We start from the raw sequence: 13,047 nt of genomic DNA, 5'->3' as shown, positions 1-13,047 counted from the left end.
AAGTATGTATGTATATATACATATATATATATACATATTCCTTCGACGTCCCGATAATTACTGGATACGCTCCCGTGTTTCCGTAATTCGATTTCCCGGAAATCGGGCAGCACTTCCTTTATTTATCGGACTAACCCGTCGAATACTATCGACGTCAATCACAACAATCAACCCGTCAAACCAGCAATCAATCCAATAATCAATCCCATAATTACAATTCATCAACCAAATTATGTGCTCGACTTTGATATATAATAATAAATTTTCGTACCGAAAATATTTTTACGTACTAATTATTATTTATATCATTTTAGGACTCAGAATGATTCATCACAGTCCACCGTCCACTCGTAAAAATTAATCGCGGACGGCGGCAAAATTTGCGGGTACCCGATGAAATCCCGGGTTTCCAACGCAAAACTCCACCGATTATTTTAAAATTTCCGCTCGCAATTATTCATATCACGAAATTTATTCAAAATAATTTCCTGCAGAAATAATAATAAACTTAAATCAGAAAGCAACTGAACCAATACAGGAAGCAACAGAACAGGATACAACAACACAAACACGCGGCCACGCGCCGCCTCACGCACCAGCATACACAAACTCACGCACACCCACAGTACATACACAAACGAATTACACACACAATACACGTACATATACATACGACCACATGTATATACACGCAACAACGACAGAAACAAACCGGAGAAAATACCGGAAACGGAACCGCGACGGCAAAGCTTGGAACAAGGAAGAAAAGGGACGGAGGAAAAGGGAAATAGCGGGGGAAATTGAGAGAGAAAAGAAAGAGAATGATTGAGAGGGAGAGAGAGAATCGAGACAGGGAGATTGAGAGAGTTCTGGAGAGATTAAATCAAAGAGAGACCGAGGGTAGAGGCTGAACACAGGCTCCATTGAGGGTTTGTGTTTGTGTTTTGTTTTGTTTTATTTTATATTATTATTATTTTTTTCTCTGCTGTCCCCAAATGACTGTACTACACGTGTACTGCAGTTTGTATAAATTGGACACGTATCACATGAAAATAGATAATCATCCTGAATTCCAAATGCTAGCCCGCAATTCGCAATTTTAAGGATTAAACGCGCGGGTAAATATTACTAAAAAAATTGCCGAAATAATTTTAAAATTTCCAGAATATTTAAAAACTAATAAGATAAAATTTTTGAAATTTTTAAATCACTTTTGAGTCGCGCTAACATATCCGCAGTTCACAGTTAACGAACCGAGTTGCACTTAAAACAAATTCAGAAAATCACGAAAATAGTCTTAAAAGGTTATAAATATCTCGAAGTTAATAAAAACATAAATTTCAAAATTTTAAAACAATTTCTAAAACTCAATTTATACCCGTTTTTATCAATTAAATGAATCGACACGCGTGTGAAATTAATCTCAAAATTTTTTAAAATAATTTTAAAATTCTTGGAATATTCCAAACTCAAATAAATATGAGTTTCATAATTTTTGAAGAATTCTAGAATTAAATACAGATTTTTGAAATAAATGTAATCAGAAAATCATATAGAGTTAAATAATTGATGAAATATTGATTTCTAAATTTTATAAAATCTCAAAAATAATTATTGTAATTATGAAACCATAAAAACAATTTTAGAGACATTCCAAATATTTATGCAAATAAATTTGCACTAAATTCACTTTTAAAAGTGAAAACGATTCGATACAACTCAATAATTAATTACACAAACAACCCGGTACATCTTTATTCACACATGGATCATAATAAAATAACACATAGCGATCGAAACCAATACACATATATTATTTAACTATTTATTTATTAATTACACTTTTAAATAATATAAAAGTATACGAGTCGTTATAAACAGTGTCAAACCTAAGAATTCAATCTGGAAGAAGATCAAGAAGATCATGCCTCAGAAGAATTATGAAGAAGTTTGGAGTTGAATAATATGTTTTAGGAACAATACTTTAAGTCAAGATCTCAACAAGTCACATATTTAAAATTATGGAGAAGTCATTCGAGAACTCCAGAATGGCTTATTGAGAAGTCAGAAAAGCTACTAGAGAACTCAGAGATATCGACAAGCCAAATTGAAGACATGAATATTGGAGATATCGACAAGTTATTTCTTCACTAGAGAACTTAGAGTTATCGACAAGTTTACATTCATTAGAGAACTCTGAGTTATCGATAAGTCTAAGTCTACTAGAGAACTAAGAGATATCGATAAGTCAAAATTTAGTAGAGAACTCAGAGATATCGACAAATTAAATTTTGACTAGGGAACTCTGAGATATCGACAAGTTAAATTTGACTAGAGAACTCTGAAATATCGACAAGTCAAGAAACTACTAGAGAACTAAGAGTTATCGATAAGTCAAAGTGAAGATCTGAAGACTGGAGATCTCGACAAGCCAAAATTCTCTTATAGTGAACTGAAGACCTTTACAAGCCAAACCAAATATAGAGTACTAGAGATCTCGAAAAACCAATATACATATCGAGATGCCAAGTGTTCTATAGATCTAAACTGGAGATCTCGAGGTATAATCTCAAAGTACAAAGTTGCAGGTTAGTTCAATATCCAAGATAAACAATCAACAAACAATCCAACAGCTGGATTGACAAGTCTACAAAAAGCAGCTTGAAGAATGTGCAAGATCAATGGTAAAGATTAACTAACAGAGGAAGATTAAAGTGAACACGAGATGCTAAAGATATGCTAAGCCAGAAATGGAAGATCTGTTTTTCTATAAATAGAAATGACAAGTGACAGTTTAGATAAACTAATAGCATGTCTTATTACATACTGTGTAAACCAGCAGTTAACTGAGTTATAAAGTTAACACTGGTTCTTAGTCAGTTTTAACAATTTAGATAGAAATTTTGTAACACTCTCAAGGAGAAGCTAAGCTCTTTAACATCAAAGAGCCTATAAATTTTGTAGTAAAACATTCTTAATTTTAATACAAAATTAAGTGAGTTTTAAAAAGATCTGTGTTCTTTATTCTTGCATATTTAAACTCCTGCAGTAACACATTTCTACAAGATTAAATTTACTTTGTTCAACCAAGCCAAAAATATTCAAGAAAAACCTAAAAACAGTAAAACACATTCACCCCCCCGCCCCTCTGTGTGTTATTCATTTTCTAAAAATTATTATTTTAAATTTAAATTGGTAGAGTAAGTCAATTTTAATATCAAGTGAAATGATATAAAGTCGATATAAAATTATATATTAAATTGATAGAATAAATTGAATTCAATATTAATTATAATTGGAATTTAGAATTTAAATTGCGATAGGAATTTGATTTTAATATCAATTAGAATAATATATATAGTCGATATAAATTATAATTTAATTTGGTAGAAAAAGTTGGCTTTAAAATCAATTAGAATTAGAATTAATATTAGCCGGAGAAAATAAAAAAGGTAAAGTATTTTATTTTAAAAATGTAATTGTTTTTATATACTAATTAAGTAAGGGTAATTATGTAAATTTACAAAGTAACGTACAACCAAATTTTCAATTTTTCGTCTATTATACAGTAACTAGCATGATAACCTTTGCACGGGTCACATTAAATTTCATTTTTTATTTCTTCAAATGTGGTGATAAGGTCGGTTCATTTTTCGTAACAACCCACTTCATGTGTCTCAGTTCAATCGTTGGTAACAGTTAATCGATATTTCTCGATCTTAAAATATGAATCATTCAGTAAGTAATATATATTGGTAACTCTAAAATAATTATCGAGTAGTTTTTATTTATATATATATAAAATTGTAAATTCTTATAATCACCCATGTATATATATTATAAGAAGTTGTCGATAATATCATTACATGATAATAAAATGTATTTTAAATATTATTGTACAAGCATTTCTGATTAAGTGTACATCTCATCTATTAAGTCTATATGAAATTATTCATAAATTTTATTTTATAATTTTCAGTCACACCGCTATAATATATGAAAAAAATTATTGGATGATTATAATAATTTTGAATCATTGTATTTTTGTATTTAGTTATTTAAAATTTGATTTAGCCTAAATGTTTAAATGTTTGCTTTTAAGTTAGATTTGTAAAATAACAATTTTATGCATAATTAAGTGCAAAAGTTGAGATTATAAATTTAATAATGAAACATATTCATGACAATCCCATATAACTTTTTAGTAGGTCAAATAAAGTATTTTTTATGTGTTAACCATGCTGAAAGTACAAGTACAATATTTTTCATAAGTCTCACATTTTTAACTACTTTAATTCTTAATTACTATATTTTTAATAGATCTACTATCACTTTTATCGATCTTTCGGCCTTATATTTACCCCAACTTAATTCAAAAGGTATCCTACCTCCTCATTTCGGTCACACTTGGTCTACATACTATCACCTTAATATATTTTAAATTCGCTCGTCTTCATATATGTACATTATATTTTTTTGACCGCCTCTTTTTCAACTTTGATGACTTTAAAGTTGCTAATCATTCCTAACTCATACCATATCTCCTTCATATATGATAATATTTCACTAAACTTTTCAGATTATATCGCTTTTAAAGCGTGGTGATCATATTCATAACTGGGATGGTGGATACAATAACGATATATGTTATGGTATATAAGACGATCTACATTTAAAATTCATGATATTCCATCTAAGCAGATTAATTTGTTTGAATTTTAGGATATGAAAGTTTTTTGTATTTGCTTTTCATTATCAACTTTGATAATGGATCTAAATTAGAAATATGATATATAAATTACTTATGATTTTATTTAAAGAATTATTTTTTAGCCTAGTAATATGTTTAACGAATGCCAATTAAAATAGTCGATCTAATGTATGTGTAATTTATGTAATACAAAATATGGATAATAATTAAAAATATAATATTCGTTTAACTTATTCTTCATATAATTAGAATTTTAATCATTACATATTCATGTTATTTTTTTAATATACATATTAAATTATCGAAAGGAGAGTGTTTTAAAATTAATATAATAGGTGAGCTATTTAGAAATGTAGTTAATGATTTTGAGAAATGTACCAAATATTATGTTGGTACAATGGTTGTAGATGTCAGATTAAGTCATTCACCCCATGAGGTCATGGGTTCAACTCCAATTCAATGCTTTTTTTGACATTAATATGATTAAAGGGCATAGAAGTAATTTATTAAATAAGTTCAAAACCCATGTTGACATATAATAAATATAATAGATAGATATAGATAGTATAAATTATTAAGTAGGAGTAATTAAGTAATTCCACACCATACTAACCAAACTTTCAATATCTAATATATAATGTAGACTCTAATATGATTAAAGGGCATATAAGTAATTTACTAAATAAGTTCAAAACCCATGTTCACATATAATAAATATAATAGATATAGATAATATAAATTATTAAGTAGGAGTAATTAAGTAATTCCAGACCATACTAACCAAACTTTCAATATCTAGTATATTATAATGTAGATAAAATTATATAAAATATAGCTGTCCGTGTTATCTTCAGAAAATGATCAATTTTGTTATTTAAAATATAAAAGAAAATATGTTTTAGTGAAAACATATTCGATTAATTATTATTATAATATTTTATTAAACATAACTGCTCGTGATATTTTTGAAAAAAAACTAAGGTTTTAGTCGTGAAAAATAAAAGGATAATGTGTCTTACTTGACAAAATTATTTGGTTTATATATTAATTAACAAAGGTTAATTAAGTAAAAGTAATGGAACAATTAAGTAAGGACAGCATGTAGTGTACGACCGACTGTCTACTAAATTTTTAAAATTTCTTTATTATATGCACAATTGTTGTTTTTATTTTTTTATGTTACGATAAATTTTAATATTTTATGGTGGGATTCGGACTTTACCCCGTTATGATCATAATTTTTAGGATTAAATCTAACGATTTTTATCGATTTGGTTTGAAATATTTGATGATTGTGGATTAAGTGACCGTTGAGTGACCAAACTACCGATAAAACTTTTATAGTTTTGTATTTAAATAATAATATAGATATATAAGTTATTCGACTTCAAAAATCAAATATATTTTTTTTTAATTTTGTTTCTGTAATTGAATTGTAAGATAGTACTTACTTTAATCATATTTGTCTTTACATTTATAGGAAAAATTATATAAAAGAAATATTTGTTTACTATGAATCCGTACGAAATATATATGCAACAGCTTGATGTGCAAATGATTTTGAATTTTGCATTGTTTTAAGAAGACAAGGTTTTCATTGTCTTAATGTGAGATTGTTTTGTTGTCGAGTAATAGGATGATGATGCTGGTGATGCTAAGTTGTTTTTGTAAAACAGGTAAAAAGAATTTATGAATTGCTAAAGTCAAGAAACTTAGCAAAGTCTTTAAGTAAAATAATAATTAAATAAAACAAACAATTAAGTAGCTGAAAAAAATAATTTGTTAGTTATTAGTGGTTATAATATTATTATTTTATTTTATTAAATAAACTTGTTTGTGATATTTAGATGAGTAATTTTAATTGAGAGAAATAAAAAAGGTAACGTGTTATAGTCGAAAACGATTTTTATTTCTTTTCCTAAAGGTTAATAAATTTTTTAAGTAAAGTAAGGATAATTCGGTAAATTTAGGGTGTACCAAAAAACAGGTATCGTGTCAAATTTTTTAAAATTTCGTCTTTTATATAATAGTAATAGATAGATTATTGAGGTGTCAATATTGACAACATTGATTTAGTATCCTTTAAGTGGGACAAAGATAGTACTGTAGGCTTAAAATGGACATTAGAAACTTCATTAAAACCATTAATGTACACAAATGATGCTAATTACATCATTTTTAAAATTCCAGGAAAAACTTATTTTCATAAATGAAAAAACAAAACAAAATAAAATAACTATATTAACCTGTTTTTATCATCTAACCATATTATGAAGATGGATTGGAGCACCAGGCCTGACAGTGATGTTACGCATTTGGGCTCACTATCATGGAAAGTATTTCATCAATGTCTCGTTTGCATTCCATGTGCTCATTAATTTTTATAAGGCCCAACATGTCCATTTTTTTATCTGGTAACATACTAGGTGAGTCGGATCCTTTTTTTGCACCCATATTATTCCCAACGACGTCGTTTTAACATCCCATCGTTCCTAAATTCAGCGACATATTCAACCCTAGACAAAAATAGCAGGCAGTCTTGACAACTGAACCCCCTGCATTCCCCCACTACATACGTGCTTCTCTCACACACTGCCACGTCATCTACTTACAAGACGTGTTAGAATTCGCTTCAACACGTTTATAATCTCCTGTGACGCACCCTACAGTAAGAAACCATCTCATCAAATCCAACCGCCCAGGTTTATTTATAAAATGGACGTCCACGTGGGGTAAATTTGTCTCAGTAAAATCACTCATTTCATTCAAATATATTAAATAGGTCATTACTATTCAGTTTAACTCAATTGGGTTACTAATTTAAAAATTTGTATCAAATCAGTAATTAAAATGTTAAAATTTTGTATCAATTTAATCACTGGCAGATGGTTTATTTAATATAAATTTTAAAATTAGTGATTAAATTAAGTCAAACTGGTAATGACATATTTGATATATTTGAATCAAATGAATAGTCAAATTGATATTTTCCGAAAATAATGGGGGTAAATAAGATAATGTTAATTAATTATGATGAGGATAAGGCATTATCCTTGTTCATTTTTATTTCATTATTTTCCTCATCTTGTCTGTATATCTCTACACACCTATACTTACAAAATATATATAGGCGGCTCTATGTGTTTATAGTAGATTTCACAACCATGTCGATTGCGTTTCAGAGTAACAGAATGGATCCTTCAGGTTTCGATCATACCATGTCGTTTAAGGCGATCTACGATTCTTCTGATTCCGGCAGGCGGAGGCTGATTTCGCCGCCGATTGCGGCGGAGGAGAGGGCGGTTGAGGATGATTCGTGTAGTTCGTCTTCGATTGGGAAGAATAGTGATGTTAGTGGCAATGGATCGTCGGACGGCGAGGTTGACTCCGGCGACGGCGAGGTTCAGAGCAGTTTTAAAGGCCCGTTGGATTGTTTGGACTCGCTTCAAGAAGTTTTGCCTATAAAGTATGTATCTTTATTTTAAAGTTTGCATTTTTTGGTTTTTTTTTAATTGTTAATTGATGTTTTATTGTGTTGTAAAGTTTTTAACTTTAATGGTTTGATGCTTATGTGGTTTATGTGTGTGTGTAAATATTGCTTAGATGGAAATGGAATGTTTGATTTCATGAATAGGACATCACAAATGTGAAATTTTTATAGTTGTTAATTGCTGTGAAACGTTTTTCAATTGAGTGATCTTGCTGTAGAAACTTGTTTGCGGATATGAGATGATTGTCGTAAATTGTAATGGTAGTGTCTTGTATACGTGATGTATATGAGAGTCCGACAACTGAGATGTGTCTTCAATGAATGAGCATAAAACTTGAATAGTGACAGACCTGATATGGAATGATTGTGAACTCTTGTTTATTCAAGTTAAAGCTTTTTTCGGAGGAAAAATAATTTTATGTAAAAGAAGACGACTGTTGTCATTGTTCACTAGGAGCAAGAAGTATTGCTATCAGTGAAGACTAGAAAGTTTGTTAGGTATGATTTGCTTTATATCTTTTTCTCCAAAAAAATGTTCTTGATGATTAATGGTCCCCATTCTAATGTTTGGGATTATTTTAGGAGAGGTATATCCAATTTCTATAGTGGCAAATCAAAGTCTTTTACAAGTCTGGCGGATGTTTCATCTTGTTCCTCCATTAAAGACATTGTGAAGCAGGAAGATGCCTACACCAGGAAGCGGAAGAACTTGCTTGCCCACAGTAATTATTTTGACAAGAGTCGGAATCACAATCTAGAGAACAGCAGTGGCATATCAAAGAGGCTTGCTAACTTGAGTAGAAGCTCTTTAGCTTTGTCTGCTATGGTGAGCAGCTCAGAGAGCAACAGTAGCAGTGAATGTCTTGATTCAAATTCATCATCACCCAGTCCCTGTTTGCCACCTCTGCCTCCGAATGGTAGAAGATCAAAATCACCTAATAATGGAATAACGCCATCACCTCCAACACCTGAACGGAAATTTTCTCCGTGGAGGTCATTCTCTCTCTCTGATTTGCAACAACATGCTGTAACTGCTACTACAGAATCTGCGTTGGTAATTGATAAAAGAAATGCTGAGGATGAGTGACACTGGCATATAAGGCGAGTTTCTAATTTGGCCCATGAATGAAGTTTAAACTTGATAAATGTTTATGATGTTATGTTCTTGTAAGAGTTGTTGTTTTGTAGTTGTTTCTGTTATTTAACAGTTTTGAGGTAGATTCTAATGGAACAGTGCCCTTTCCACTTTTTTTTTTTGTATAAATGTGAAATGTGGTTGAGTAGCTGGTCTAAGCAGTGCACATAATTAGTTCGTTATTTTCTGATTTTGTTTATTTTTGGGTTCGCAAGACCGGTTCCTAAATTCTTGTCACTTGTCATTGTCCCCCCTCCCTCCCTATATTCTTGTCCTGTGAAAGATTTTGTTCCATCACCTTAATTGCTGGGCACACAAGCTGTTGTTCCCTGCAGTGGATTAGATACTGAATGATTGTATTTCTCAGAGTTCAATGTTACTCGGTACACAAAATGCAAGTGTTGCAAGAAATGTAAAACGTAGAATGTCAAAAAGGAAAGTACAAGTGAGGTTGCTTTGTGGATTTAGGAAACGGAGTTCAAAACATAGTGCCGAACTAGATTACAATAAAGTGCAGGCAGCACCTTCCAATCAATGCAGACCATATTTCAATTGCAACTGCAAGCAACGGGGGTTCCTGCCTGCATTTTTTTTCCGGAATCTTCACAATCCGGTTTAAGGATATAATTTGATATTCAGGATTCTTCATTTCTGCAAATTGATTTTCTTGTTTTTTACTAGGAGTGGTTTCTATATTTAAGTCCTGCGAACTACGGCCCTTTGGATACATCGTGGGAATGAGAATGGAGTGGATATATCGTGGGAATGAGAATGGAGTGTATGGTGTTATGATGGGTTTCATTTATCCACCAGGAGGTGGGGTTTCATTCTTCACCGCTAAATAACTAATCCAAATATTATCACTTGGATTTAAGATTTTAATTTTCATTAATCGAGGACATTAACCATTAACAGAACACCCCTATTTATATTATCCTTGTAGTTGTAGTTGAGACTTGCGCTTGAAAAAATTTGGTGCATGAAAAAATTTGTAAGAAAATGCAAAGACTACTTTCTGAATACCTTATTTTCGGTATTTCATATAGTCAACATATTTAAGTTACTCTTACGCTTCATCAGTTGGTACCAGAGCCAGCAGCATCATGTGTCATGCCACCACGTCATGACACGGCGTAGAACCATTCATTGTCATCGCCGAAATATTTGTCTCAAACAAGGAAAACGAGCCCTCACTGGTGATGACAAACATTGTTAGTGATTTTTATCATATTATAGATGCAGGTAAGACTTTGTACGATGATATTCACGAAGAACATATTCATGATGATATTTGGTGATAATATGGTGATACTATTTTGGTGATACTGGACACTTCTAGTGGTGCAATTGCTCTTCGCCAAAGATTTAAGATTCTTGATTATGCAGAAGTCTTTTTCATTTCACTTGTACAATTAATAAAAAGGTATGTCATTTTATCATTGAATCGGGCAGTTGTGAGAATTTTTTGAGGTATCTTGATACTACTAACTTTCTGAGTACTCATATTTTTCATCTTTGAAAAATTTCTGCAATATAATGCCTAAAAATACAATTACCCAAAAAGTCAAAACACTAACAAATCAATCAAGTTAAATCAACATACCAAAGTCAGATCTACATCAATGAAAGCACTCACAATCTCCGTACAACCAAATTAACACAAAACTTATCAATATAATGGATCTAATCGGCATATTGATTAGCAAGCTCTGATATTAATTCTTAGGTCCAAAGTCTAATTATAGAGGGGTGAATGTGTTAGATATTGAATGCAACAATGCGGGGGGGGGGGGGGGTGAATGTGTTTCTTGAATTTTTAGCCTTTTTAAACTTATTTGGATTTTAGGTGAACAAAGCAGTTTAGATTTTGCAGAGATATTGTGTTCACAGAAATAACCAACAAACACATTATTTTCAAAACTCACTTAATTTGTATTAATTAAGTTGGTCTTGCTACAAATTCTGGGTTCTTAAGAAAATAAGTACACAGCTTCTATCTTGAGAGAATACAAGAAAATTTAGATATGTTAGTTACTTGTGAACTAAGGACCAGTACATGCTTTATAGACTAGCAGCACGAATTTACAAGACTTACACTAAAATGTACTAAACTACTTTCTAAAACAACCTTTTTCTATTTCCATTTCTAGCTTAGCAAATCTGTGCAGAATCTTGCAGGTCTGTGACCATCCTTTGTCCAGATAATCTTGGCATTTGATCTTGTATTCTTCCAGCTACTTTGTACACTTTTCAATCTAGTGAATAGATCGTTTGTTGACTGATAATCTTGAATCTTCAACTTGTCTGCAATCTGTATTTGAGAAGCATGTCGAGATCTCCAGTTTGTTCTATGGAGAAGTGACATCTCGATAAGTATAATGACTTATCGAGATCTCTGAGTTCTCTACAGGTATACTTGACTTGTCGAGGTCTCTAGATCCTTGCATGTGAAATGACTTGTCGATATGTCTGAGATCTCTACATGTAGAAATGACTTGTCGATATCTTTGAGATCTCTATATACACATTTTGACTTGTCGATATATTTGAGATCTCTATATGAGAAATTAACTTGTCGATATCTCTAATTCTTCATATCTTCATTTGACTTGTCGATATCTCTGAGTTCTCTACATGCAGAAATGACTTGTCGATATCTCCAGTTCTCTACATCTTCATTTGACTTGTCGATATCTCTGAGACTTCTCTACAAGCCATTTTGGACTCCTTGATAAGTCATTCTGGAATTCTTGAATGACTTCACGATATAACTTGGTCTGCGACTTGTCGATATCTTGACTTAGAATATTTTTCATAGAACAGTTTTATTCAACTCCTAGTTTCTACACTTTTCTCTGAGGCATGATTATGGTTTAATCTTCTTCCAGAGTTTATTCCTTAGCTTGAATCTGTTCAGTCTAACCTTTTTACAGACTCAAGAAATACAATACATAATACAAAACTGATTATTAAACAACTAAATCTTAGGATTGTCAAAGTGACTTAGTCTTGTTATTATACATGCATGACTTGCACAACAATCTCCCCCAATTTATGAGAAGATTGTTTATCACAAATTCATGCCTGATAATAAGACTAACCCCAAGCTAACATCAATTACATAAAAATTGAGAGATTGACAAATATAAACTTTTATACATTTGATGATTACATAAGTTCAACAATTACAACCATCAAGTGAATTTTTCATAGCCCGTTTCTTTCCTAATGAGGTCCTTGAGATTTACTAATACTTGAAGTTCTTCAATTATTTTTGTCTCTCTTAATGCTTCCACCAGTTTGAGCCATTCATCCAATGAGTAATTGAGGTAACTAGTTCTGAATCTTGAAAATCTGCCAAATTGAATGTTCAGAAAATGTCCATCTTTTGATACTCTACTCAGCCCCCTTGTCTTGAGTTCATTTGATCTCTGTTCAAACATCTCTATCTCCCTGGCATACTGCCTTTCCCTTTTCTCCCTCTCAGCCTTTATTCTTACATGTATTTCATTCCTTTCTCTCAGCCTCTCAGACATCACAACCTTCCACATTCTTGTACTGGTATCCTTGTCCTTCATCAAACTGATCACCCTCTTCGATTCTGTGGTTGAAAATATTTTTATTACTTTCCTGCTAAGCAAAATGAAGGAGCCATCCAAATCGTAGATTCTGACTTCTGACAAAAAGATAACCCAAACCCAAACTTTGACA

General features: G+C 31.3%; 1 protein-coding gene across 1 annotated transcript; it reads left to right on the top strand.

Annotated features, from left to right (window-relative positions):
- Positions 1–7,771: 7,771 nt before the first annotated feature.
- On the top strand, positions 7,772–9,487 carry LOC141724537 (uncharacterized). The gene is made up of 2 exons (XM_074526709.1): positions 7,772–8,177; positions 8,784–9,487. The coding sequence occupies exons 1-2, from the start codon at positions 7,876–7,878 to the stop codon at positions 9,286–9,288; spliced, it is 807 nt and encodes a 268-aa protein (XP_074382810.1). The 5' UTR covers positions 7,772–7,875; the 3' UTR covers positions 9,289–9,487.
- Positions 9,488–13,047: the final 3,560 nt, after the last annotated feature.

This window comes from Apium graveolens, chromosome 5 (assembly GCF_009905375.1).
Source record: "Apium graveolens cultivar Ventura chromosome 5, ASM990537v1, whole genome shotgun sequence".
In the NCBI taxonomy this organism is placed as follows: Eukaryota; Viridiplantae; Streptophyta; class Magnoliopsida; order Apiales; family Apiaceae; genus Apium; species Apium graveolens.
The sequence above is the reverse complement of the archived record's forward strand: the minus strand, read 5'-3'. Positions and strand labels throughout refer to the sequence as shown.

What these genes read in the sequence shown, in the direction of transcription:
- LOC141724537 (XM_074526709.1), top strand. Translation starts at nt 7,876, where the DNA reads ATGTCGATTGCGTTTCAGAGTAACAGAATGGATCCTTCAGGTTTCGAT. An exon ending in CAAGAAGTTTTGCCTATAAA is followed by an intron (nt 8,178 to 8,783) that starts GTATGTATCTTT and finishes GGATTATTTTAG; the next exon opens with GAGAGGTATATCCAATTTCT.